This window comes from Gekko japonicus, unplaced genomic scaffold (genome assembly GCF_001447785.1).
Source record: "Gekko japonicus isolate JY-2015 unplaced genomic scaffold, Gekko_japonicus_V1.1 scaffold542, whole genome shotgun sequence".
In the NCBI taxonomy this organism is placed as follows: Eukaryota; Metazoa; Chordata; class Lepidosauria; order Squamata; family Gekkonidae; genus Gekko; species Gekko japonicus.
In genome coordinates this window covers 642,732-669,261 of record NW_015163104.1, presented here as the reverse complement: position 1 = coordinate 669,261, position 26,530 = coordinate 642,732, and the positions used below count along the sequence as shown (strand labels likewise).

Below are 26,530 nucleotides of genomic sequence, written 5' to 3'. Positions count from 1 at the left end.
CCGCCTGGGCACAGGTCTGGGGGCTGCATTCCCCGATCCAGCTCTGCATCTCCGGCGGCAGGATGGCCAGGAACTGCTCCAGGACCACCAGCTCCAGGATCTGCTCCTTGGTGTGCCTCTCGGGCTTCAGCCACTGGTGGCAGAGCCGCCGGAGATGCCGGCAAGCTTCCCGGGGCCCTTCGGCTTCCTGGTAGCCAAACTGCCGGAAAAGCCGGCACTCGACGTGCGAGTTGATAGGCTCCTCGATCAGGACCTCCCCCACGGCCTTCTGACAGTCAGTTTTGTCTTGGGCCGCCAAGCTTTCTTTGGCCCGTTGGTCTTTCCGCCTGCGAGAGACCCGGGGCCGACGCATCGGTGTGTTCCGCGGCCATTTCCTCGCGCAGGGCAAACGCAGCCGGAGTCGGCGGTCAGTCCTGGCGGTGCTGCTGACCCTTAAGCTCCCAAAGGCAGCGAGACTTCAAGCGGGGGAAGATGGCTGCTTCCAAAATAGCAGGTAGGACTTCTCCCTGAACGAACGAGAGGAATCAGAGACAACCTGGGATGGCCAAAGATCCTCTGACTCAAAGCCACGTCCTGGATCTTCAGAACATTCTCGCTTCACGCTAGGGCCCTTTCTATGCCCAGCAATGCTTTGTGAAACAGTTGTAATAAAATTCAAAAGGCTTCACAAACTTTAACCTGCACAACAGCCCTTTAAAGTAGGCCAGTTCTATTCTTCCTCTGTGGCAGGCAGTCTGCCCATGGCCTTTAATGGCATCTGATATCCGGCTGTCCTTGACAAGGGCCAGGGCTTTTAATGTCCTTGACCAGGGCCAGGGCTTTTAATGCCCTGGCCCCAGCCTGGTGGAATTCTCCACCGAATAACATCTGTGCCCTACAGGACCTGAGGCAAGTCCGCAGGGCCGGTAAGGCAGAGATGTTCTGCCAGGCGTTTGGTTGAGGACAGCAACATGGCACTCCCACTCTTTTTTTTTCCTTTTCCCCCCCCCCCCCCCGCAAATTTTGGAAATCTTGGAAATTTTGACCGCCATCTGTCTAAATTGAATTGTTATTTTGAATTTTATTGCAACTTTTAATGTTTTTGACGCGTACGATATGTTTGTTTTAATGTGCTGTTGTACACCGCCAGGAGCCCTGTTGCAGGGAATGGGCAGTATAGAAATGGAATATAATAATAAATAATAATAACCAGCAGCCATCTGTTGCATGCCCCCACCTCTCTGGTATTCAAAGGGACACTGCCTCTAAACATGGAGCCTGAACAAACAGACCCTTGGCCCATCAATACCAGTGCTGTATACCCAGACTGACAGTGGCTCTCCAGGGTCTCAGGCAGAAGCCTTTCACATTACCTGCTAACTGATCCTTTAACTGGAGATGCCAGGGATTGGACTTTGGACCTTCTGCATGTTAAGCAGATGCTCTGCTACTAAGCCACGGTCCCTCCATGATTATTATTTTTTCAAATTTCCCAGTATCTATTGGCCATCAAGTCAAGCTGACTTCTGGCAAGGGTTGTTCAGAGGTGGCTTGCCATTGCCTGCCTCTGAGTCATCATGACCCTGCTATTCCTTGGCGGTCTCCCATCAAAATACTAGCCAGGGCTGACCCTGCTTAGCTTCTGAAATCTGACGCGATCCGGCTTGCCTGGGCTGTCCAGGTCGGGGGGCCCTCCCTTCTCTCTTATTGTGGGTAATAGGTAAGGGAGAATAACTCACAAAGGATAGATCTTTTTTTATTTTAGAAGCTACCACCACCTCAAAAGAAGGAATCCTTCTTTTGAAGAAGAAGAAAAGAGATTGGATTTATACCCCGCCCTTCACTACCCAAGGGAGCCTCAGAGCGGCTTACAATCCCCTTTCCCTTCCCCTCCCCACAACAGACACCCTGTGAGGTAGGCGGGGCTGAGAGAGCTCTGACAGAAACTGCCCTTTTTCAAGAACAGCTCTTATCAGAACCATGGCTTGCCCAAGGTCATCCAGCAGGTGCAAGTGGAGGAGTGGGGAATCAAACCCGGTTCTCCCAGATTAGAGTCCGCACACTTAACCACTACACCAAACTGGCCTATCCTGATTCACCTGCCCATCACTGAACCACTCTTCTAGTCTTGTTCATATGTGACAGCAGACAGACGTACATTCTGCCTGCATGTGCATACACCTGTTTGTAAGAAAAAGCCAGCGTGCGTTCACTTTACAAATGAAACCAGAGACAGCCCAGTCCCTGGATAGATGTAGGGTTTTAATCACATGTTTAGCTGCACAGGCACGGGATGTAACATTAGAATTACTGAATGTATATCTAAAGAAAACACAGGGGCACACTGTACACAAAATGTACGTGCGTTCGCTGTTACTTATGAACGTGCCTTCTATGTCTTAGTATTTTATAGGAGAGGGAGAAAAAGTTCTCCCTGCCCACTTTCCTCAGACTATGCATAACTTTATAAGCCTCTCTTGTGCCTCACCTTGCTCACCTTTTCTATGAAGGAAAAAAAATCCACACTCAGCAGGAAGGCACTTTGATAGTTTTGGATTTTAGCCATAGTGACTAAACAGAACCTCCACATTCAGAGGCAGTCAAGAGATAACATCAGGGAAAGGCCTCAGTCTCTCCGCCCTGTTGTTGGCCCTCCAGAGGAACTGGTTGGCCACTGTGTGAGGCAGGATGCCGGACTAGATGGACCACTGGACTGATCCAGCAGGGATGCTCTTATGGGAGCCATTTCGGATACTCCAATATCCTTTTTGAGTGACAGCGACCCAAAACCGCATGCAGAACTGCACCGCAGCTCTCTTAAAGGGCACGACGGTATCGGCCGTTTTATTTCCATTCCCTTTCCTAACAATCCTGAGTGCGGAATGTGCTCTTTCTCACAGTCGTTTCCCAGCCACCAATACAGATCCCACCACCAACTTATCATTGAAATGAGGGCATCAGTTTTCGTCCCAAATTGCACGTGAAGATTTTCATGGCGCGCAGGAAAAAAATAAATCAACCCCCTAATATCGTCTGCAGCTCAGGCTGCTGCTGAAGACACAGCTACAGAAGCTGGCTGGAAAGTTGGCAACCCCAGACTCTGTTCGTCTTTCCCGGCGATTTTGCACTCTCCTCTCTGGATTTTCCCCCCCGCCTCCCATCAAGGGAATCATTTTCCCTCCCGCGCCGAAATGCACTTTCAACTCACCTGATTTCTCCTCCCAGAAGCCCGGAAGAATCTTCCAAACCAGTCTGGGAAATTCAAAGGCCAGTTTCCCATGGAAGGCGGGGTAGGAAGTGACTTCATCTGTTTACATCCCGCCCTTTCCTCCACGACATCCGGTCCTTTCTAGGGGGGAAGGGGGCTCTCGTTCAATTTAACCCTTTAGAAGGCAAAACCCAATTTTTAAGGGTTTTCTCTCAAAATAAATTGTAAAGCACAGTTGCCAAACCTGAAGGGGGGGTGGGGGTGGGATGTGTTCCTTGCATGCACAGGAATGGGCAAGTGAAAGCTGTTGTTACATGGCGGTGAAAGAGCATCCCGTTAAGCCTCTGCTAAAAGAACAGGACATTTTTCTCCAGGCTATTTGGCAACCTTATGAGGCTCTTCTTCCTAATCTTATTAGGGCGTCATTTCTGGATGGGAAAATTAATCTGGTTGTGCTTTTATGGTCTTTTACACCTAGGCAGTGTAATGTAAACAGCAAGGTATAAGTTGCCCTGTACCAGGTTAGTTGCCAACCACAGCTTAGGAAGTTCCAGGAGATTTGGGCGGGGATGCCTGTTAAGAGCAGAGTTTGTCACTCTAGGACTTGTGTTTCTCCCAGACTCTATGGTAAACTGTAGAATCGCCCTCCCAACGCTGCCATTTCCTTCCAGGGAACTGATCTATGTAGCCTGGACATCGGCTGTAATTCCTGGATATTTGGGGGTGGAGCCTGGGGAGGACAGGGGGCTCAGTGGGGTGCAATGCCACAAGAGTCCACCCTCCAAAGCATCCACAGAATCATAGAATGCTAGAGTTGGAAGGGATCTTGCAGGTCATCTAGTCCAACCCCCTGCACTCTGCAGGAGCACAGCCGAAAGATAGCCCTACAACATACCTGAACGATGGTCGTCCAGCCTCCGCTTGAAAACGTCCAGCGAAGGACCATCCACCACCTCCCGAGGCAGTCTGATCCACTGCCTCCATTTTCTCCAGAGGAACTGATGTCTGTACTGTGGAGATGAGCTGTCATTCCAGGGGATCCCCAGGTCCCACCTGGAGGTTGGCATCCCTTGGCAACCCTAGGTAACCAGACCAGCTACCTAGCACTGTAATGTCTACTCTGACTGGCAGCAGCTCTCTGAGGTCTCAAGCAGAGAAAGTTCTTTTTCCAGATTTACTTACCTGAGACCCTTTAAATAAGAGATTCCGGGGACTGAATCTGGGACCTTTCATATCCAAAGCATTTGCCATTGTGGACCTTCCTTTTAATACGTGGAGAACCTGCTTTATACTGAGTCAGAGCATCAGAGCATCCTAGCACGGATTAGCTCCACAGTGTCCCTGCACTGTTTGTAATGGAAGCCAGGAACATGTTGGCAGCACAGGCAGGGAGAGCGGAAAACATCCCCCTCTGTGAAAAAAACCCACAGGGGATTTTTAAGCACTTCCCTGACTTATCTGAGCCTGTGTGGAGTAGCGGTTAGAATGTCAGTCTAAGATCATGGAGATCCAGGTGCGAATCCCCACTCCGCCATGGAAGGTTGCTGGCTGACTCTGGCCCAGTCGCACACTCCCAGACAGAACTGCCTCACAAGGTGGTTCGGAGGAGAAAAGGGGAGAACAGTCTAAACAGCTTTGTGTCCTCACTGGAGACAGGGAGGGTGGAATATACCACCTCCTTTTAGGGTTCCCAACCTCCAGGTGGTGGCTGGAGATCTCCCGCTATCACAACTGTTCTCCAGGTGACAGAGATCAGTTCCCCTGGAGGAAATGGTCGCTTTGGAGGGTGGACTCTATGACACTGTGCCCCACTGAAGTTCTTCTCCTCCCCAAATCCTGCCCTCCTGAGGCTCCACCCCCCAAATATCCAGGTTTTTCCCAATCCAGACCTGGCAACCCTACCTCGTTTACAAACGAAGGAGGTGTACATGAAAGCTTCTACCAGTTTGGTGTAGTGGTTAAGTGCACAGACTCTAATCTGGGAGAACGGGGTTTGATTCCCCACTCCTCCACTTGCACCTGGCTGGATGGCCTTGGGCAAGCCGTAGTTCTGATAAGAGCTGTCCTTGAAAAAGAGCAGTTTCTGTCAAGAGCTCTCTCAGCCCCACCTACCTCACAGGATGTCTGTTGTGGGGAGGGGAAGGAGTTTGTAAACCGCTCTGAGACACCTTAGGGTAGTGGAGGGCGGGGTATAAATCCAATCTCTTCTCTTCCTCTTCTTCTAATCTGGGAGAACCGTGTTTGATTCTCCACTCCTCCGCTTGCACCTGGCTGGATGGCCTTGGGGAAGCCATAGTTCTGATAAGAGCTGTTCTTGAAAAAAGAGCAGTTTCTGTCAGAGTTCTCTCAGCCCCACCCACCTCACAGGATGTCTGTTGTGGGGAGGGGAAGGGAAAGGAGTTTGTAAGCCGCTCTGAGACACCTTTAGGTAGTGAAGGGCGGGGTATAAATCCAATCTCTTCTTCTTCTTCTTCTTCTACCCAGAATTAAACTTTGCTGGTCTTAAGGGTGCCACTAGACTCCAGTTTTGTTCTACTGCTTCAGACCGACACGGTGACCCACCTGAATCTACAGGTATGAAGTGCGTTAGCTAGAAAAGATCGCTTTCTCGTTTTCTTGTTATTAACCTGACGAGACGTGTACTGGATAGCTGATATATTTTAGGAAACTAATAAGCCTTCATTCATTTTAAAAAGTCTGGTTTATTGTGTGCAAAATCCCACCCCGGGAACCCACAGTTAAATTGGGCTGGGAAGTTGTTCAAGGGTTCCAGGACTGGAGCCTGGAACAACTCAGTGAGGGAGCTGGAGAGTGAATTCTGACACCTTCCTACTTGAGAGTGAATTCTGACACCTTCCTACTTTTTAAAACACTCCCGCCTGTGGGAGAATGTAAGAAGAGGCCTTGCAGAATCAGACCAGAGGTCTACCTAGCCCAGCACTCTGGTTTCTACAGTGGCCAACCAGGTGCCCCAAAGATGCCCATGAGCAGCCCATAAAGGAACAGGCGTCCCTCCTGTTGCTCTCCAGTAATTGGTGTTCAGACGTAGAGTGCCTCTGAGCATGGAAGTTCCATTTAGTCGTCCTATCAATGGAGAAACGAAAACTTTAAGACAAGGTATTCTGAAATAGCTTCCCCTCCCAAATAACACTTTCCATAGCCCGCTCCTCTACATGCAGCCACTGGTGTGACCTTGGGTCAGTTACAAGTTCTCTCAGAGCTGTTCTCTCAAGGGTAGTTCTCAAAAGAGCTCTCTCAGCCCCACCTACCTCACAAGGTGTCTGCTGTGGGGAGGGAAAGGAGATTGTTAGCCGCTCTGAGACTCCTTCAGGTAGTGAAGGGCAGGGTATAAATCCAATCTCTTCTGATCCAATCTCTTCTTCTTCTTGACTGATGGCCAGAATGAATGATCCCTGAGCTGAGTTTGTATATATTTCAGTTTTGCATAGAAATACCACAGATTGAATCTCTTACATTTCAGGGACATTTAAATCTCTCTTTTTACATTCCCCCCTTCCCTTTTCCCTTTGCTGTGTATATGTTCCACTGACTGAGAATTCGCTTCATGCATCCAATAAAGTGGGATGTGGCCCAAGAAAGCTGATGGTACATCCTAAGCCTGTTTTCCTGGAAGTAAGCCCCAATGGGAAAAAAAGGGGGCTTGGGGGTGAGCAGGCCTGGTTTGGATCGCTCCTCTAAACCTGTTAATCATAACAGTCCCACAAGACTCTTCATTTTACAGTTCTGTGAGGAAAATATACAGGCCGCATGACTGAAATGGCACCACCCGTTTACAGATTTGACAAGAATCAGAGGAAAGCTGAAACACCGTTGCAAGTTCACCACACCTTGGGTTCACTGCCGGGTTTAATAAACAAAAGGGGGTGGGCACACTTAGAAGTGAATTTTTGGCATTCACCCAACAGCAGAAAGACCCAAATACCCATCCCTGTTAGTAACAGAAGAAGCTGCCTTATCCCTGGGCAGTCAGATCCTTTCTCTGTCTTAACTCAGCGTTATCTAACAGCAGCCCAGGGTTGCCAACACCAGGTTGGGAAATTCCTGGAAATTTGGGGGTGGAGTCCGGGACGGGAAGACACACCAGCAAGGTATGCCACAGAGTCCACCCTCCAAAACAGCTCTAAACTGTAGCTGTGGCTGGCTCCAGTGTGCGGATTTACAGTATCCTCACAGGGCCCAGCTCTTGGCTAATGTAGCAATGGTCATCATTTATTTTTAAGGGGGAGGAGTGTCATGTACCACTGCCCCTTCACGCACCAAGTGGCCCAAACTTCATTGACAGTGTGTGTGTGTATAACTCATGTGTAGAGTTTGACAGGTCATGTACCACTGCCCCCTCACGCACCAAGTGGCCCAAACTTCATTGTGTGTGTGTGTGTGTGTGTGTGTGTGGGTATAACTCATGTGTAGAGTTTGACAGGCTCTGTACTTTTTTTTTTTGCTGTCCTCACAGCCAACTTATGGCAACCCCGCAGGGCTTTCAAGACGAGAGATGATCAGAAGCGGTCTGCCGTTAGGGTTACCATCCCCCAGGTGGGGGATCCCCCATTTTCGCCGGCTTCCCCCACCAGCAGCCAGCTGGCCGGCAAGAGGAAATTGCCCCCACCCACCCCAAACACCAACATTGTGCATGATATGCTGATGTCACCCGGAAGTGACGTAAGCACGTCGGTGATGTTGGGGGGGGTGACACTCTGGTTTTTGGGCAAAACTCTATGGTTTGAGGGTGATTTTTACCATAGAGTTTTGCCCAAAAACCAGAGCGTCGCCCCAATGTCACCGGTGTCCCTACATCACTTCTGGGTGACGTATGCACATTGTGTAACGTCCCCGCCCACTCCCAGAACACCCCCCAACACCCCCCGCTGGAGCGACAATTGGGCCTAGCAATCCTATTTGCCATCGCCTGCCTCCACATCATGACCCTCGTACTCCTTGGTGGTTTCCCTTCCCAGTACTGACCAATACTCTGCTTAGCTTCTGAGATCTGACAAGATTAGGTTACCCTGGGATATCCCAGGACAAGGCTCTGTACCCAATATGGTGGTGGAAAGGGCCATCAAGCCGCGGCCAACCCATGGTGACCCTGTAGGGTCCTTCAAGGCAAGAGACCTTCAGAGGTGGTTTGCCATTGCCTGCCTCCATGCCACGACCCTGGTATTCCTTGGAGGTCTCCCATCCAAATACTAGCCGGGGCTGGCTCTGCTTCGCTTCTGAGATCTGAAACGATTGGGCTAGCCTGGGATATCCAATAAAAGGTAAAGGTTCCCTTGCTCGAAAGCCAGGCGAATCCGACTCTAGGGTTACGGTGCTTCATCTCCAATTCAAAGCCGAAGAGCCAGCGCTGTCCGAAGACGTTTCCGTGGTCATGTGGCCGGCATGACTAAACACCAAGGCGCACGGAACGCTGTTACCTTCCCACCAAAGTGGTACCTATTTATCTACTTGCAATGTCTTGCTTTCGAACTGCTAGGCTGGCAGGAGCTGGAACTAGAGACAGGAGCTCACTCCGTCTTGCGGCACACTCGGGTCTCGAACCGCTGAACTACTGACCTTCCACAGCCTGCAGTTCAGCGTCTTAACCACTTCAGCCACCGCAGCTCCGGGATATCCAACAGGGGACTCTAAAATTTAGCCGCTTTCCCATCATAAGGACTGCATTTGGTTAGAATTCTAGACACAGGGTTGGATACAGAGTAAGTTTTCTATCAGCAGAACAGAACCTTCCTGTCCCCGCCCCGCAGCCCACAGATCTGCATAAAATGATGCTCCTGTGGGATCAAGGCCAATGTTCCCTCTAAGCTGTGGAGTCTTGTGAGCAAAAATTCTACTCTGTGAGCTACTGGCATTAAAGTTGTGAGCGAGCGACTTGGCTACTGCATAAATTTAGTTTGCTCTGGAGCCCTCCTTCCTGAGCGAAGACAAATATGTGTGAGCTGGAGGCTAAAAACCTGTGAGCTAGCTCACACTAACTCAGCTTAGAGGGAACACTGATTTCAAGGCCCACAAGGAACGCCATGAAGGGGTCTGCAGTAAGAAAACCGGTGGAAATTGCTGATTTAGTCTGGCGCATGGGAGCATCACAAATGTATACAGCCATTCATTTCAAAATTGCTTTACATTCTTTATTCACTTCTTTCTTCTTGGCTTCCAAACAGGTCTGTGAGCGACCTTGATATTACTCCCATTTTCCTGAAGGGGAGGAAGTAAGGCTGACAGAAAGCGACTCCCCCCAGGCCACAGAGTTTGTCCACGGGACAGGCGGTTTGTCACTTAATCGTGCTCCCTTCTCCACGACTGCCACCGCCCCGCCACTCTTCCCAGCTTCCAAGCACTTCAGGGATTTCTCACTGTTGTGGATCCGCTCGTGTCGGATGAGGGTCGACTGGTGGCTGAAGCTCTTCCCGCATTCCGAGCATTTGTACGGCTTCTCGCCCGTGTGAGTCCGGTTATGCGCGATCAAGGACGATCGGTCGCTGAAGCTTTTCCCACAGTCCGAGCATGAATATGGTTTCTCTCCGGTGTGAGTCCGCTTGTGCGTCGTCAGGGTGGACCGGTCGCTGAAGCTCTTCCCGCAGTAGGGGCACTTGTAGGGCTTCTCCCCTGTGTGGATCCTCTCGTGCTTGACGAGGTGTGGGCGCTGGCTGAAGCTTTTCCCACAATCGGCACACTTGTACGGTTTCTCCCCAGTGTGGGTTCTCTCGTGCAGAATGAGGTGCGATCGCTGGCTGAAGCTTTTCCCACAGTCCAGGCATTTGTATGGTTTCTCCCCTGTGTGTATCCTCTGGTGGGTAATGAGGACATTCCTTCGGCAAAAGGTTTTCCCACAAACGGAACATTTATACTGGGTCTCTCCTGTCAGGGTCCTTTCGTGAACAATCAGGTCAGACTTCAGTCTAAAAACCTCCCCCCACTTAACAGATGTGTTTTCCTGCCCACCCTTGAGGGTTGTAGGTTGCTCTGCTGTGTTCTCATCAAGATCTTCATACCCTCCCTGAGAATTAATGAATTTGCCTCCTTCTTCTGGCCCTGGGCGGATGGGCTGCAGGCTCTCACATCCAGCCTCTCGAACACAACGATCCTGCTCCATTTCTTGTGACAGCAGCGCATATGTTTCCAACTCCTCAGAATTTCCTGGCTCATTCTTCTCTTGCTGGCGTGCTGTCTCAGGAGAAGCTAGAATGGGGGGAAATACAGATGTGTATTCGGTGGCCTGAAGAAAAAGTGAATCTCAAAATAAGGAGGAGACCATGGTTCAGGATGAAGAAGGTCCCGGGTTCAGTCCCTGACATCTCCAGCTGAAGGATATTAAGTACTGAGGAAGAGTTTTCTGTGCCTTAGATGCTGGAGAGCTGCTGCCAATCAGAGGAGAGGTTACAGAGGGACGCAAGTTCAAATCCTCTGTCGGTCAGGACACTCACTGGGTGGCCTTATGGATCTCTCTCTCTGAACCTAACCTACCTCACAGGGTTGTTGTGAAGATAATATGGAGGGCGGACGAACTGTATGCATTGTTCTGAGCTCCTTGGAGAAAAGGGTGGGATGAAAATGTGAGGACGAGGGTTGTTGTTTTTTCACTGATTATTTATCAAATTATTTTAACTTTCAGTTTTATGTGAGGAACTGCCTCAAAAACCTTCACTTGAAAGGCGGAGACCTAAATTTTTCAAAAATAAGACTGATTCCTCTTGACATGTTGAACCTGTGACCCTGCCTTACACCGAGCGATACTATTGGTTCATCTGGGTCAGTACTGTTTCCTTCGATCGGCAGCAGCTCACCAGGATCTCAATAGACAAGATCTACCCCATCAGGGAAATCTCCCAATGTTGACCCCCCCGCAATAAATACACCAGATCACTAAAACCAGCAAATAGCAAACCACATTCACCTAAACTCCTGGGTGAATAAAAATGGCCCCGCAAGTAGCTTTGGGGATGTTGTTCCACAATTTATACCCAGGATCAGTCTCACATTAGCTGCTAACTTAGACGTCATGCCCAATAATCTAATCAGAGCCAGTTTGATGTAGTGGTCAGGAGTGTGGACTGCAATCTGGGAGAACCGGGTTTGATTCCCCACTCCTCCATATGCAGCTGCTGGTGTGACTTTGGGTCAGTCACAGTTCTCTCAGAGCTGTTCTCTCAAGGGCAGTTCTTGGGAGAGCTCTCTCAGCTCCACCTACCTCACAGGGTGTCTGTTGTGGGGAGGGGAAGGGAGCAGAGATTGTGAGCCATTCTGAGACTCCTCCCTTCCCCCCCTCACATATATGCTAATGCTACTAATGCTATGGGTAGTGAAGGGTGGGGTATAAATCCAACCTCCTCCCTTCCCCTCCTCACATAAATGCTAATGCTATGGGCACTCTTGAAATACCACATATTGTGGATCCAAAAGGCAAATATAGCTGCTAAGTGAGTCATTTTACAATACTGGAAATCTCAAATCTCTCTCTATATATAGATCTCTGGGTCCATGATATGCTAGACCTTTGTACAAAAGAGAGAACACATGTAACAGGCGAGAAGCTCGCAGAACCTTCACCTCCATTTAGCATGGATTCTTGTACCTATCTGAGCAATGATATCTCCTCACCTTTTATTCCCCGTTTAATTGAATCCATAATGTTGCACCTTACTTTCCTAACCTACACTCCTGCAGTATCCTTTTTTCCTTCTCAGCTAACAGGACGCATTAAGGAAGAGGGAACGGGGTGGGCTATATGGGGTTTGTTTGCTATGTTAACTTTTTTGTGTGAAAACAATAAAAACCTCAGTTATAAAGAAGAAGTTCCACAGTTAAGGGGCCACCGCCAAGAAGGCCCCGGGCTCTCCTGGCCACCCACCTTCAGACAGAAGAACTCCTTACCCAGCAAAGGGCCGTCTCTCGTGCGTTCTTGCTTGATCCCCCTGGAGTGGGCCCTCCTCCAGGTATCCAACGGAGTACACTCTGTCTCGGGGAAATTCCGTACTGCCTCTTGGCCTGAACCCAATCCCTGAAACAGCATCAATGAAGAGGGATAGATAGGGATCATCAAATTATCTCCAGCACATTATTTTTTCATTCACGTAGCGCCATGCATGAGGTTCTGCAGAGGATGAGGGCGGTCCCACACGACAACTTTCATTTGTGGTGCTCAGTTGTTCCCACCCATTCTATATGTGACTGCGTACGATGGGGAAACCCTGCACTGGGAAGGTGCTGCCCCACTGATGATTTATTTGTTCAGGACATGTCTCTGCAGCCTCTACAGAGTCCTGCTTGAGGTGACTTCAAGGTTAAAAAAAATCCCTTCTCCATAAAACCATCATCACAACAAAATAAACCACTAAGTTAGCCAGGGAGATTTAAAAACAACTTAAAGATAGCCAAAAACAGATTTCAGAGAAGAGGCTAACCACAAACAATTAAAAGGATAAAACCTCTCATAAGAACATAAGAGAAGCCATGTTGGATCAGGCCAATGGCCTGCCCAGTCCAATGCTCTGTGTCACACACAGTGGCCAAAATCCAGGTGCCATCAGGAGGTCCACCAGCAGGGCCAGAACTCCAGAAGCCCCTCCCACTGTTGCCCCCCAAGCACCAAGAAGACAGAACATCCTTGCCCCAGACAGAGTGATCCATCTATAACTTGCGGCTAATAGCCCCTGATGGACCTCTGCTCCAGATGTTTATCCCATCCCCTCTTGAAGCGGTCTATGCTTGTAGCTGCCGCCACTTCCTGCAGCTGTGAATTAAACGTTTTGTACTGGCACAAGTGTTGGTACCAGGCAAGCATCAACCAGGAGGGTTATCCAAAGGCGAGGTGCAATGCTCCCTCTAAACTGTGGAGTCTTGTGAGCAAAAATTCTACTTTGTGAGCGACTGGCATTAAAGTTGTCAGCGAACGATTTGGCTACTGCATAATTTAGTTTGCTCTGGAGCCATCCTTCCTGAGCTAAGACAAAAATGTGTGAGCCGGAGGTTAAAAAACTGTGAGCTAGCTCACCCTAACTCAGCTTAGAGGGAACACTGGGTGCCACCCCTGAAAATGTCCTGTCTCTAGCCACCGCCTGCCTCATCTCTGAAAGCGGGGGCACAGAGAAACCAATATTTAGGCATTTTTCCATGACTTTAAAAAACGGATGCCTATGTGCCATCAAGTCTCAGATTAAAACGTGGAATTCACTGCCAGAGGACGTTGTGATGGCCACAGGAATAAACAGCTTCAAAGGGAGATTAGATAGATTCACAGAGGAGAAGTCTATCGATGGCTACTAGCCATGATGGCTGAGGGGAACCTCCACATTCAGAGGCACTAATCCTCAAAATCCCAGAGCCAGGAGGCCACCTCGGGGGAAGGCCTCAGCCTCCATGCCCTGTTGTTGGCCCTCCAGAGGAACCAGCTGGCCACTGTGTGAGACAGGATGCTGGATTCGACGGACCATTGGTCTGATCCGACAGGGCTCTTCTTATGTTCGTATCTTATTATCCCCTGTCTGACAGAGAGTGATTAAAATGTGGAATTTGCTGCCAGAGGATGCTGTGATGGCCACAGCTTCAAAAGGGGATCAGATAGATTTAGAGGCACTAATCCTCTGAATCCCGGAGCCAGGAGGCAACTTCAGGGGGAGGCCTCGGCCTCTCTGCACTGTTGTTGGCCCTCCAGAGGAACTGCTTGGCCACTGTGTGAGACAGGATGCGACGTTGTGATGGCCACAGGAATAAACAGCTTCAAAGGGAGATTAGATAGATTCACAGAGGAGAAGTCTATCGATGGCTACTAGCCATGATGGCTGAGGGGAACCTCCACATTCAGAGGCACTAATCCTCAAAATCCCAGAGCCAGGAGGCCACCTCGGGGGAAGGCCTCAGCCTCCATGCCCTGTTGTTGGCCCTCCAGAGGAACCAGCTGGCCACTGTGTGAGACAGGATGCTGGATTCGACGGACCATTGGTCTGATCCGACAGGGCTCTTCTTATGTTCGTATCTTATTATCCCCTGTCTGACAGAGAGTGATTAAAATGTGGAATTTGCTGCCAGAGGATGCTGTGATGGCCACAGCTTCAAAAGGGGATCAGATAGATTTAGAGGCACTAATCCTCTGAATCCCGGAGCCAGGAGGCAACTTCAGGGGGAGGCCTCGGCCTCTCTGCACTGTTGTTGGCCCTCCAGAGGAACTGCTTGGCCACTGTGTGAGACAGGATGCTGGACTAGTTGGACCGCTGGTCTGATCCATAAGGGCTCTTAATGATCCATAAGGGCTCTTAATGACTTAGGTGACCCCAGCAGGGGACTCTAAAGGCAATGATAAGCAGAGGTAGTTTGCAGCTGCCTTCCTCTGCAGAGTCTTCACTGATGGGCTCCCAGCACCCAGAAGTCATTTCGGGGGGTGATGTCAGGGGGTGTGGCCTTATGACACACTTCCAGTGATGTTAGGGGGTGTGGCATATGCTAATGAGTTATGCTAATGAGTTCCCCTAGCTCTTTTTCTACGAAATGACCCCTGCCAGCACCAACGCTGCTTTGCTTCTGGGATATAACAGGAACAGGCTATACTACATCACACAGCTACTGAGCAACAAATCCAATTCTCAGGGAGGACCAGGAAACTGGAGATAATGTACTTAGGCTCCGCTCACACGGGCAGGAAACTGCGGGGGGGGAAGCGTGGCTGTTTGCCCCAGGGCAAACTAACGCATGGTTAAGAGATCAGACCTCCTGTGGAGGTTCTGTGGAGGTTCCGTGGAGGTTCCATGGGTAGGGAGAGGTGCCGATCACAGGACACGCCTGCGCACAACGAAGAAGCACACGGTGCGGCAAACTGGTTTTCTTTTTTTGTGTACACAACAAATGCGCATGCTCCGTTGGGTGCGTGTGCGCATCCACGGAGACTTGGGGAGAAAAAACACCTTTTTCGCAAGGGGACATGGGCGGGCGCCGGATGCCACCGGAAACGCGATCAGACGCCCGCCCTTGCCCCGCGGTTTCTGGAAACTAGTACCTCCGAGGTACTAGTTTTTTGCTGCGTGAAGCCTCGGTTGTGCCACGGAAGCGCTACGCTTCCAGATGTGCCTGTGAGATCGCGCCCGGAAAATCCGCCTGTCTTCCGTCTCTCTTGCGTGGCTAATGTTCCATGTGACCGCAGCCTTAGTTTGTTTGTTTTTTTAACTTAGTACTTAGTTTTTTTATTCTATAATGACTTCATACGGCCACTGAGAGTTTTCTGCACAGACCAAAAAAAATTATTGCAAGGGGGTAGCTGTGCTAGACTGCTGTAGCAAAATTAAACAAAAGCCCAGTGTCACCTTAGAGGCTGGTGAAGATGGAAAGGCCCGTCAAAGGCAGCTGTCATTGCCTGCCTCTGCATAGAAATCCATTCCTTCCTTGGTGGTCTCTCATCCAAGTACTAACCAGGGCTGACCCTGCTTGGCTGCTGAGATCTGACCACATTAGGCTAGCTGCTAGCCTGTGCCATCCAGGTCAAGATACTTTAAAGACTGACAACATTTAGTTCAAGGAGAGCTTTCATGAGTCGTAGCTCATCTCTTTGTGAGCTGTGATTCACAAAAGTGTTGGCAGAGTGCCTCTGCAACAGACAAGACACGGAACTGATTTGTGCAAACCCCATCCCCCATAAATCTACACTCACGTCTCAGCTAACTCTAGCTAGAAACTCCAAGCTCTCCCCTCCCAGATTTTCCCATTAGAAATCACAAACAAAGTAGTACAGTTTTCTTAATGAAGTTATAGTATCAGTACTTTTTTTAAGTGACTGGGGCTGCTGATTTGAGGTCACAGGTAACAAGCCCAGATGTTGGATGAGATTAATAGTGCAAAGACCGTCTACAATCAGTGTTCCCTCTAAGCTGAGTTAGTGTGAGCTAGCTCACAGTTTTTTAGCCTCCGGCTCACACATTTTTGTCTTCGCCTCAGGAAGGATGCCTCCAGAGCAAACTGATTTATGAAGCAGCCAAATCTCTCGCTCACAACTTTAGTGTTCCCTCTAAGCTGAGTTAGTGTGAGCTAGCTCACAGTTTTTTAGCCTCCGGCTCACACATTTTTGTCTTCGCCTCAGGAAGGATGCCTCCAGAGCAAACTGATTTATGAAGCAGCCAAATCTCTCGCTCACAACTTTAGTGCCAGTAGCTCACGAAGTAGAATTTTTGCTCACAAGACTCCACAGCTTAGGGGGAGCATTGGTCTACATTGCAGAATGTGGTGAGAAAAATAGCCTCAAACCCACTCCTGGGAAAATCAGGAGGATAATGGGGGAAACTCCAGATTCTTAACAACATTATCAGGCACCACTGTTATTACTGCATGTACAATTGATGGCAATGGCACCATCCATAACTGAATGAATCCGTCTCAGACAACAGAACTTTTACGAGGCCATCTGAGAGCATATGGAATGCATGCATGGGACATGTAGGATGCAGGGTACCTTTTCTGTCCTGAACCCTCTTACCTGCGTGTCTCGCCTCTTGTCCTCTCGCTGCCTCAGCCGGAACTCCTCGGCCAGGGCCACTGCCTGGGAGCAGGTCTCCGGCCTGCTTTTCCTGACCCAAAGGTGCATTTCCTGGGGCAGGATAGTTAGGAACTGTTCCAGGATCACCAGCTCCAGGACCTGCTCCTTGGTGTGTCTCTCCGGCTTCAGCCACCAATGGCAAAGTTCTCGAAGCCGTCCACAAACCTCCCGTGGTCCCTCAGCCTCCTGGTAGCTGAACTGCCTGAAGCGCTCGCGCTCCGCATCCAAGCTCCAGACCTCCCCCGTCTCTTCCTCCTCTAGGATTTCTTCCTTCACTTTCCCACAGTTTGCCTGGGCCTCAGCCAACACCCCGTTACCCAACGGCTGGGCTTCTCCCCTTAGGGATGACGGCAAACGAGTCGTCCTGTCTCCTCTTGGAGGTGTCCTGGCATCTGTCACTTCTGCAGTCGGCGGGAGAACCGTCTGTGCTTCCTCTCGTATTGTCAGCCCAAGAAACTGCAGGTTTCTCCCCTCCGAATGAGGGGACTCCATGGCCTTCAAGAACTCCTGCAACTGGGCCTCCCAGGGCTGCTGCTGCTGCACCCCCTTCCGCAGCTCTCCTTTAACACCGTCCGCTGTGTTTCTTTCCCAGATTTCCTGACGGTTCCCAGCCTGGACAAAGGGACGGCCTTTCCCTGCCCCGTGTTCAGACAGGTCTGGCTCCTCCTCTTTCATCCTCTGCTCAGGCCCAGACTCCAAAGGTAGACTCGGGGTTGACGTGTTTCCGAGCCCTGTGGCCATTTTCCTTCTTCTCCTACAGCGCGGGCCAGACTGGTACAACTATCAGCCAGTCTTTCTCCTCAGCCGTATTTCTCACATGAGGGCAAAACGCTTCTTCCTGAAGGAGAACAACCATCGCCAAGAGTGACTTCGGTGAGCTGAGCAATCAGCCCAAAAATGACTCATGTGGTTCCAGAACATGAATGCCCCTTTTCTATGTTACCTCCCCACACACAAAGTGAAAAGACGTCAACGTCTATCATAATTATTACTAATTTAGGGAAAGTGATGGTGGGAGGGTATAAATCTTTTCACAATCCATGAGGTGTGTGTTTATGGAACCCTGACTGAACAAAAAAAAATGCATTTGGTCACAAGTTCTCTAAGAGCTGTTCTCTCGGGAGCAGTCCTCAAAAGAGCTCTCTCAGCCCCACCTACCTCACAGGGTGTCTGTGGGGAGGGGAAGGGAAAGGAGACAGGAAGCCACTCTGAGACTCCTTTGGGTAAGTGAAGGGCAGGGTATAAATCCAATCTATTATTATTATTATTATTATTATTAAGATTTTTAGCCCCCACTCACCGGAAGGGTCTCGTGGCGACTTACAATATTAAAACCAATAAAGTAAAAAACAACATAAAAACAAATAAATATAAAACATGGGCATTAAAATGTTTAAAATATGTAATGATACTCTGGAGGAATTAAACAGAGATGGTAAGCAGGATGAAAGGTAGGCTCATAGCAGGTGCGGTTCCCCTGAGCTAACAGAACAGAACGTCCCCAGTTCAATTCCCGACATCCCCAACTAAAGAAACTCAAGTGAGTAGATTTCTGGCAGAGGTTAGATTTGAACTGTGGCTCTCCTGCATCACAACTCCTTCTCTAAGCCACTGCTGGTTATGTGATTTAACCTTCATATTCTCCAGAATAAACTCCCCTGAATAAAGCCAAGGGGGATTTATTTACACTATCTAAAGAGGCTGGTTGTCTACACGTTAATCTTCTTTAAGATGCCTTCAATACAAAGAGGGTGCAGCATAGAAATATTTTAAAAATAAAAAAATAGGGAGAGAATCCAGGCACATGTTAGAAAGCCCGAGCACTTAGATCAGGGGTCCCCGACCTTTTCAGCCCGTCACCTTTGAAATTCTGACACAGGGTGGTGGGCACTGCCACAAAATGGCTGCTGGGAAAGGGCAGCTGGAGGGACCGGAGCCAACTACAAAATGGGTGTGGCGACTCATCTTCAGTCGCACAGTGAAGACCCCTGTGCTGTGCAGGCAGTTGCTGTTTAAGCTGCATTTTTAACAATCTGCACTGTCAATCAAATCTCCAATGGCCAATCAGAAGTCTTGCTGGGCGAAAGCCCCACCTGCCCCCGCCCACTTTCTAAGAACACTTGCTGGGTGCCCGGAGAGGTGTCGGCAGGTACCAGGGCACTCACAGGCACTATGTAGGGGGCAGAGCACTGACAGAGGCAGAAGATGAAACATTACAAAACAGTCTTCACGGTTTGTTGTTTCTTTAAAGGTAAAGGTTCCCTTGCTCGAAAGCCAGTCGAGTCTGACTCTAGGGCTGCGGTGCTCATCTCCGTTTCAAAGCCGAAGAGCCAGCGCTGCCCGAAGACGTTTCCGTGGTCATGTGGCCGGCATGACTAAACGCCAAGGCGCACGGAACGCTGTTACCTTCCCATGGAAGTGGTACCTATTTATCTACTTGCAATTTCTTGCTTTCGAACTGCTAGGTTGGCAGGAGCTGGGACCAGAGACGGGAGCTCACTCCATCATGCGGCACACTCGGGTCTCGAACTGCTGAACTACTGACCTTCCACAGCCTGCAGTTCAGCGTCTTAACCACTTGAGCCACCTATAACTTACTTTTTAAGGTGTCTTCATAGAGTAAAAGGATCTCAAGCCCAGCTGAATACACATGAACCTGCCTTCTACTGAATCAGACCCTCGGTCGATCAAAGTCAGTGTCGTCCACTCAGACTAGCAGCGGCTCTCCAGGGTCTCAGGCTGAGGTCTTTCCCATCACCTCTTTCCAGACCTTTTAACTGGAGATACCAGGGATTGAACCTGGGACCTTCTGAATGCCAAGCAGAGGCTCTGCCATGAGCCACAGGGCTAGTACATTCTGTGTCATTTGGTCAATGGGATTAGCAGGGTGTAACTGTGTTTAGGATTGCACTGTATACCAAAACAGGGCAATGTATCCACCGAGCTCAGTACTCTGACTAGCAGGAGCCCTCCAGGGTCTTGAACACAAGGTGGTCTTTCCTGCTTCCTGAGATCTTTAACTGGAGACACACAATAACAATATAGCTTACATGTTTCACAGCAGTGTAATTTCCATAAGACCTGTATTATATCTCCATCCTATATTCGAGGACCTGGGCGGTCTGTCTTCATGGGATGGATTTTGCTATGAAACCATGTCAAACAAGGCCTTCTTTCTTCTGTGCGACAAGAACTACATTATCCTCCTTCGCTTTGGAAAGAATTGCTAAACAAAAGAGAGCTTCATTCTCTAATAAATGCTGGACCACAAAAAGCCAAGTTCTCCTCAGATGCACCAGTACATTCAAGACAAACAAACAGAGGGAGGGGCCATGGCTTGGCATACAGAAGGTCCTGGGTTCACAGAATCATAGACTCACAGAACAGAGTTGGAAGGGACCTTGCCGGTCATCTAGTCCAACCCCCTGCACTCTGCAGGAGCATAGCCAAAAAATAGCCCTACATACCTATGACATACCCAAAAGATGGTCGTCCAGCCTCCGCTTGAAAATGTCCAGTGAAGGAGCATCCACCACCTCCCGAAGCAGTCTGTTCCACTGCTCATCCACTCTTACAGTTAGGAAGTTTCTCCTGATATTTAGTCAGTAACAACTCCCTTGTAATTTCTCTCTATTAGATCTAGTCTTGCACCCTGGAGCAAGAGAGAATAGATCTGCTCCATCTTCTACATGACAGCCCTTCAAATACTTGAAGACTGCAATCATGTCCCCTCTAAGCCTTCTCTTTCCCAGGCTAAACATACCCAACTCTTTCAGCCTTTCCTCATAAGACTTGGATTCCAACCCTCTCACCATCCTGGTTGCCCTCTTCTGGACACGCTCGACCTTGTCCACATCCTTCCTAAAATGTGGTGCCCAAAACTGGACACAGTCCTCCAGGTGAGGCCTGACCATAGCAGAATAGAGAAGAACTACCACCTCCCGTGATCTGGACACAATGCTTCTGTTAATGCATTCAATCCCCAGCATCTCCAGTTTAAAGGACCAAATAGTGGGTGATGGGAAAGACCTGTGCCTGGGACCCCGGAGAGCCGCTGCCAGTCTGAGTTGGCAATACTGATGCTGATGGGGCTGATTCAGTAGAAGGCAGCTTCATGGGAAAGTGACTAGATCTACTACGGAACTGACGTCATTGTTCTGGGCTTATTTTACCAGAACCCATCTTGGAACTGAGGACTGAAGTGACACCTAGAGGACTATAGCGACGAGCACCTGCACTTTATGCATTATCGGATTGTTTTATTCTGTTTTAGTGTTTCAATCATGGCTCCGTGCCCTAATTGTTTAATCTTGGCTCTGCGCCCTAATTGTTAGCCGCCCTGAGCCCGTTCTGGGGAGGGCGGGATATAAATCGAACAATAAATAAAAAATACTTTAGGGGAGGGGCTGTGGCTCAGTGCTAGAGCATCTGCGTACAGAACATCCCAGGTTCAATCCCTGGCATCTCCAAACTAAAAGGATTAGGGAGGAGGTGATGTGAAAGACCTCCACTTGAGACCCTGGAGAGCTGCTGCCAGTCTGAGCAGGCGATACCGACCTTGATGGACCCAGGGTCTGATTCAGTAGAAGGCGGTTTCCTGTGTGCATGTGTTCAAAACCCCTTGGCTACATCGTAAGAACCTCAGTGATTATTTTTTAAATAAGTTAACTGCAAATTTGTTTGCTGCGAGCCTCGTCATTACGGAGAGACGTGTTATTAACTCAGAAGAGAAAAAGGCAGGGAAGAACATTTGCAAGCCTACTCCGTTAGAATCACTCCCCGTATACAAAACGCATTGGCAGATGCACCTCCAGAGAAGTGGCAGCCAAAGACACCAGACAGCAACCAAAACGCTTCCCAACGCCGTTCAGAACCCACCTGATCTTTCCAAGAATGGCTTGTTCTCGCCCCCTTCCCTTTTAATTTAGCCTCGACGGTGTACGAAATACTCAAACTCCACTTGATTTTCCCACAGTGGGAGAGGAGAGGAAATGATCATAGAGAGCAAAGGGGAGGCAAAAGGCACACACAGCCACAACTTCCGGTATCAAAATGAAAGGGGCCATTGGACCATAGAGGCAGAAGGCGAGCGTGGTACTGCACGCCCCCTAGTTGGCTTGAGGGAACTCCCCATTTTCTACGTTTTTCAGGGTGGGCGAAACTCTCACAAAAACGACATAAATGGGCAGCAAGCTCGCTGGGTCAGATCAAGGGTCCATGCAACCCAGCCCTCTATTTCTAGGATGCCAGCGGTTAGGGCAGGAGGGTAGCAGTGTTCTAGCTCAGTTTTGTAGCCACCGGTTCACACATTTTTGTCTTAGCTCAGGAAGGAGGGCTCCAGAGCAAACTCATTTATGTAGTAGCCAAATCGCTCGCTCACAGCTTTAATGCCAGTTGCTCACAAAGTAGAATCTTTGCGCACAAGACTCCACCGCTTAGAGGGAGCATTGGAGGGCAGTGGGCTTTCCCCTGCCCCAGCAACTGGCATCCACAGATACATTGCCTATGAATAAGGTGAGAAACCTGTAGGAGAACATTTCAGCCTCCTTGGGCACTCAGTGGGGGACCTCAAGGGAGCTGTTTTACGGCAAAGGAATTTCAGAAACAGACTGGAATGGGAGACTGGTGAATTACAAATCGTTACAACACTCAGGACAATGGAACCCCCAGGGCTTAACAGAGATGTTGTGTTCTTATCTCACGACACATGCTAAGTCACTTAGTTCTCGCTTGTACCCAGAATTAAACTTTGTTGGTCTTAAAGGCGCCACTAGACTCAAACTTAGTTCTCACATCTGTTAACTCTTTTATTATCTGTATGCGAATTTGCTGCTAAGCACAGATCTTCCCAACTGTGTTATTCCAATCGTAGCTGTAGTCAGGGCTTTTTTTTGTAGAAAAAGCCCAGCAGGAACTGATTAGCATAACAGGCCACACCCAACAGCAGAAATGCACTAGCCTATTAGGCCACACCCCCGACAGCTCATCAGCATATAAGGCCACACCCCTATGCCTTCCCTTGGCTTGTCTGGGTGCCCCGCGGCTGCGGGAAGCCTGGGCAAGCCAGCCCTTTAAATGCCTCCCCGATCCTTCCAGGGCTCCCCCTGGCCTTCCTGCCTTGGAGTTACGGGGGGGAGGGGGTTCGCTCTCCAGGCCTTCCCTCCGTAGCCACGCATGTGCAGAGGTTTTGGCTGTAGTGGGCGTGGCCAACTCTGAAGCCAGCCGGAACTCTGTTCCTGTGCGTTCCTGCCCAAAAATAGCCCTGGCTGTAGTTACGCATCTTGACTCTAATTAGCCCTTCCTGGCAACTAACCCCCCTCACCGATATGTAACACTTGAGGAAATCTGTTTCAACATATCTGAAGTGTGTATCTACACATGCTAAGTCTCTCCGTTCTTGCTTATACCCAGAAGTAAGCTTTGTTGGTTTTAAAAGTGCCACTGGACTCTTAACTCTGTTCTATTGCTTCAGACCAACACGGCTACCCACCTAAATCTATGAACAAGGTGGTTCTGGTTGGAGATTATTGCTGCTGACAGATATTGAACCCTTATCCTGCAAAATTTCTTTTTTATTCAATTTTTATAGACATTTGAAAACATGAGAAGCTCTTATCCCTCCCTCAAGTGGTATTCAGAGATTCACTGCCTCTGAACATGGGGGCTCTTATTCAGAGATTATGGCAAAAGGGTGACTAAAAGATTTTTGATGGGCCTTAGCCTCCATGATTTTTTTCAAGGCTGCATACTAGGTGAGGTTTAAAAACAAATGCAGCGCACGCACGCACACACACACACACACACACACAAATAATGCCCCCAAGATACTTGAAGGGCTTCAAGTACTTGAAGGGCTGTCATATAGAGGATGGTGCAGAGTTGTTTTCTGTTGTTCCAGAAGGTCGGACCGGAACCAACAGGTTGAAATTAAATCAGAAGAGTTTTCGGCTAAAAAGTAGGAAGAACTTCCTGACAGTTGGAGCGGTGCCTCAGTGGAACAGGCTTCCTCGGGAGGTGGTGGGCTCTCCTGTGGAGGTTTTCAAACAGAGGCCAGGTGGCCATCTGACAGCAATGCTGATTCTGTGAACTTAGGCAGATCATGAGAGGGAGGGCAGGATGGGTTGCCTCAGTGCTTAGTTCTCGTGGCCCTTTCTTACACGCCCAGGGAAATGCTGATTGCCACTATGGGGTCAGGCAGCAATTTTTCTCCAGGCCGGTTTGGCCAGGGATCCTGGAGGTTTTTTGTCATCTTCTGGGCATGGAACAGCAGTCACTGTGGGTGTGGGGGGGGGGAGGTAATTGTGAATTTCCTGCATTGTGCAGGAGGGTTGGACTAGATGACCCTGGAGGTCCCTTCCAACTCTATGACTCTATGGGTCTCCCATATCCTAGTCTGACAATGTAACCACTCCACCACACTGGGAGCTTTTTCAGCTGGGACTTGTCAGTTCCTACCCTTTGTAGGTTGCCAGCTTTTCAACAGGTTCTTGCAATGGTGCTTTTTACGAGCAGTGTGAAGTTGTGGATGCTTTCATCAAGCGATCGGGTTTTTCTCTGTGCAGCGATCAACTTGGCTTGCTGGTTTTCTGTGTATCACGCTATAGGCAGAGGAGCAGGCCTCCATCCGTTTTTCCTGCTCAGCTGGTGACTCTCTTCTCCTGCCCGCTCCCCAGCAGTGGGGGGGGGGTCCATCCATTTTGCAGTTGTCGTGTAGAGATACTTTCATTAGGTCAGGCTCAGACTAGCCCGATCTCATTGGTTCTCAGAAGCTAAGCAGGGTCGGCCCTGGTTGGTACCTGGATGGGAGACCACCAAGGAGGTCCAGAGTCATGATGACACGGAAGCCGGCAATCAATGGTAAACCACTTATGAATCTCTCTTCCTTTGAGAACTCTATGGGGTCAGGTATGAAAACAATACAGACAGACATGTGCTAGATGCCCACAGAACAATGCAACAAAAAACGAGACTATATTAAAGCCACAACATATTTAGTGTCTGGTAAGCAACATATTTAGGAGCTGCCGTGGCTCAAGTGGTTAAGACGCTGGACTGCAGGCTGTGGAAGGTCGCTAGTTCAGCAGTTCGAGACCCAAGTGTGCCGCATGATGGAGTGAGCTCCCGTCTCTAGTTCCAGCTCCTGCCAACCTAGCAGTTCGAAAGCAAGAAATTGCAAGTAGATAAATAGGGACCACTTTGGTGGGAAGGGAACAGCGTTCCGTGCGCCGTGGTGTTTAGTCATGCCGGCCACATGACCACGGAAACGTCTTCGGGCAGCGCTGGCTCTTCGGCTTGGAAATGGAGATGAGCACCGCAACCCTAGAGTCGGACTCGACTGGCTTTCAAGCAAGGGAACCTTTACCTTAGGTGCTACTGGACTCTCGCTCTTTTTTTCTGCTACAGACAGACTAACATGGCTGCCCACCTTAAGTAAAGCTGGCTCTCAAATAAAGTAAATTGAGGGGAGATTTGATTCCCCTTCCTCCGGTCAGGTTTCCTCTGCAGGTTCAAGGATGCTTTTTTCTCTCACAGAGCAACTTACCGCAGAACCTATACACACCAGTTGGGAATGATGAGCCCTTGACAGGATGCTCCTCTGTCACACCAAAATAAGCTTTCTTCCCTAAGCCAAACCCCAAACCAAAAAGCCTGACTGAGCTGACCTTTCTTTCCAGAGTCACAAAATCCCAAACCAAAAGAAAAAAAGCATTTCTTCACCCCACCTAAACTGAGGGTGGCTCTCCCCCTCCCATCCAGTGGAGTTTCATGGACTCTGATTGGCTGACGATCACTCAGATTTGCATGAGGCCTGTATCACAAGGATTGGTTCAGAGCCCTGGAGGAGAGGTGGGACTTTTCAGGATGATTGCCACACCCTCCCTTATGGTTTATTCCCCACACTTGGCATTCAGAGATATATTGCCTCTAAATGTGGAAGTTCCACGTAATAGTCATCGATAGCTCTTTCCTCCAGGAATTTGTCTTCTCCTCTAAATACATCAGACTGGTCTTTCTGGGTCAACCCAAAGGTCCATGTAAAGAGTGATTAACACTTGGAATTCACTGCCACAGGAAGTGGTGGCGGCTACAAGCATGGATGCCTTCAAAAGGGAATTAGATAAGCATATGGAGCACAGGTCCATCAGTGGCTATTAGCCACAAGGTATAGATAGGGACTCTGGGGCAAGTGATGCTCTGTCATCTTGGTGATTGGGGGGGACGGGAGAGTGGGAGGGCTTCTAATGTCCTGGCCCCACTGGTGGACCTCCTGATGGCAACTGGTATTTCTGGCCACTGTGTGACACAGAGTGTTGGGCTGGATGGGCCTTTGGCCCGATCCAACATTGGCGTCTCTTATGTTCTTTAGCACCTTGTTTCCCACACTGGCCAATCACATATCCCCAGAAGGCCCTCAAACAGCTGGACAGAGGCCAGAGACTCCACTTTTCAAAAAAAAAACCAAAAACACCCCAAATAAGCAGCATACAGAACTAACCTGCTTTACTGTGTGAAGAAAGAAAAGTTCTGGATTATAACTTCCCAACAAGCATAGCAGCCTGATAGCCCAGTCTGGCCCAATCTCCTCAATTCTCGGAAACTAAGCAGTGTCAGATCTGGTTAGTACTTGGGTGGGAGACCAGTGAAAAAGACTAGGATTGCTATGCAGAGGCAGGCAATGGCAAACCGCCTCTGAAGATCTCTTGCCTTGGAAGCCCCACAGTCCCGAGAAGGGAAAGAAAGCAGAAATGTATCCAGCACGCTCACTCTGGCCTGACCGAGGTGGCTCTGATGAGTGATTCCCCCCCCCCCCA

At 49.4% G+C, this 26,530-nt stretch overlaps 1 protein-coding gene across 1 annotated transcript in view; it reads right to left on the bottom strand.

The window, feature by feature from the left end:
• LOC107106595 overlaps positions 1–26,530 on the bottom strand; it is a 450,486-nt gene that overhangs the window by 310,978 nt on the left and 112,978 nt on the right. Inside the window, 2 exon segments of the mRNA XM_015406776.1 lie at positions 9,544–10,058; positions 16,956–16,964. Coding sequence (XP_015262262.1) covers positions 9,544–10,058; positions 16,956–16,964 — 524 coding nt within the window.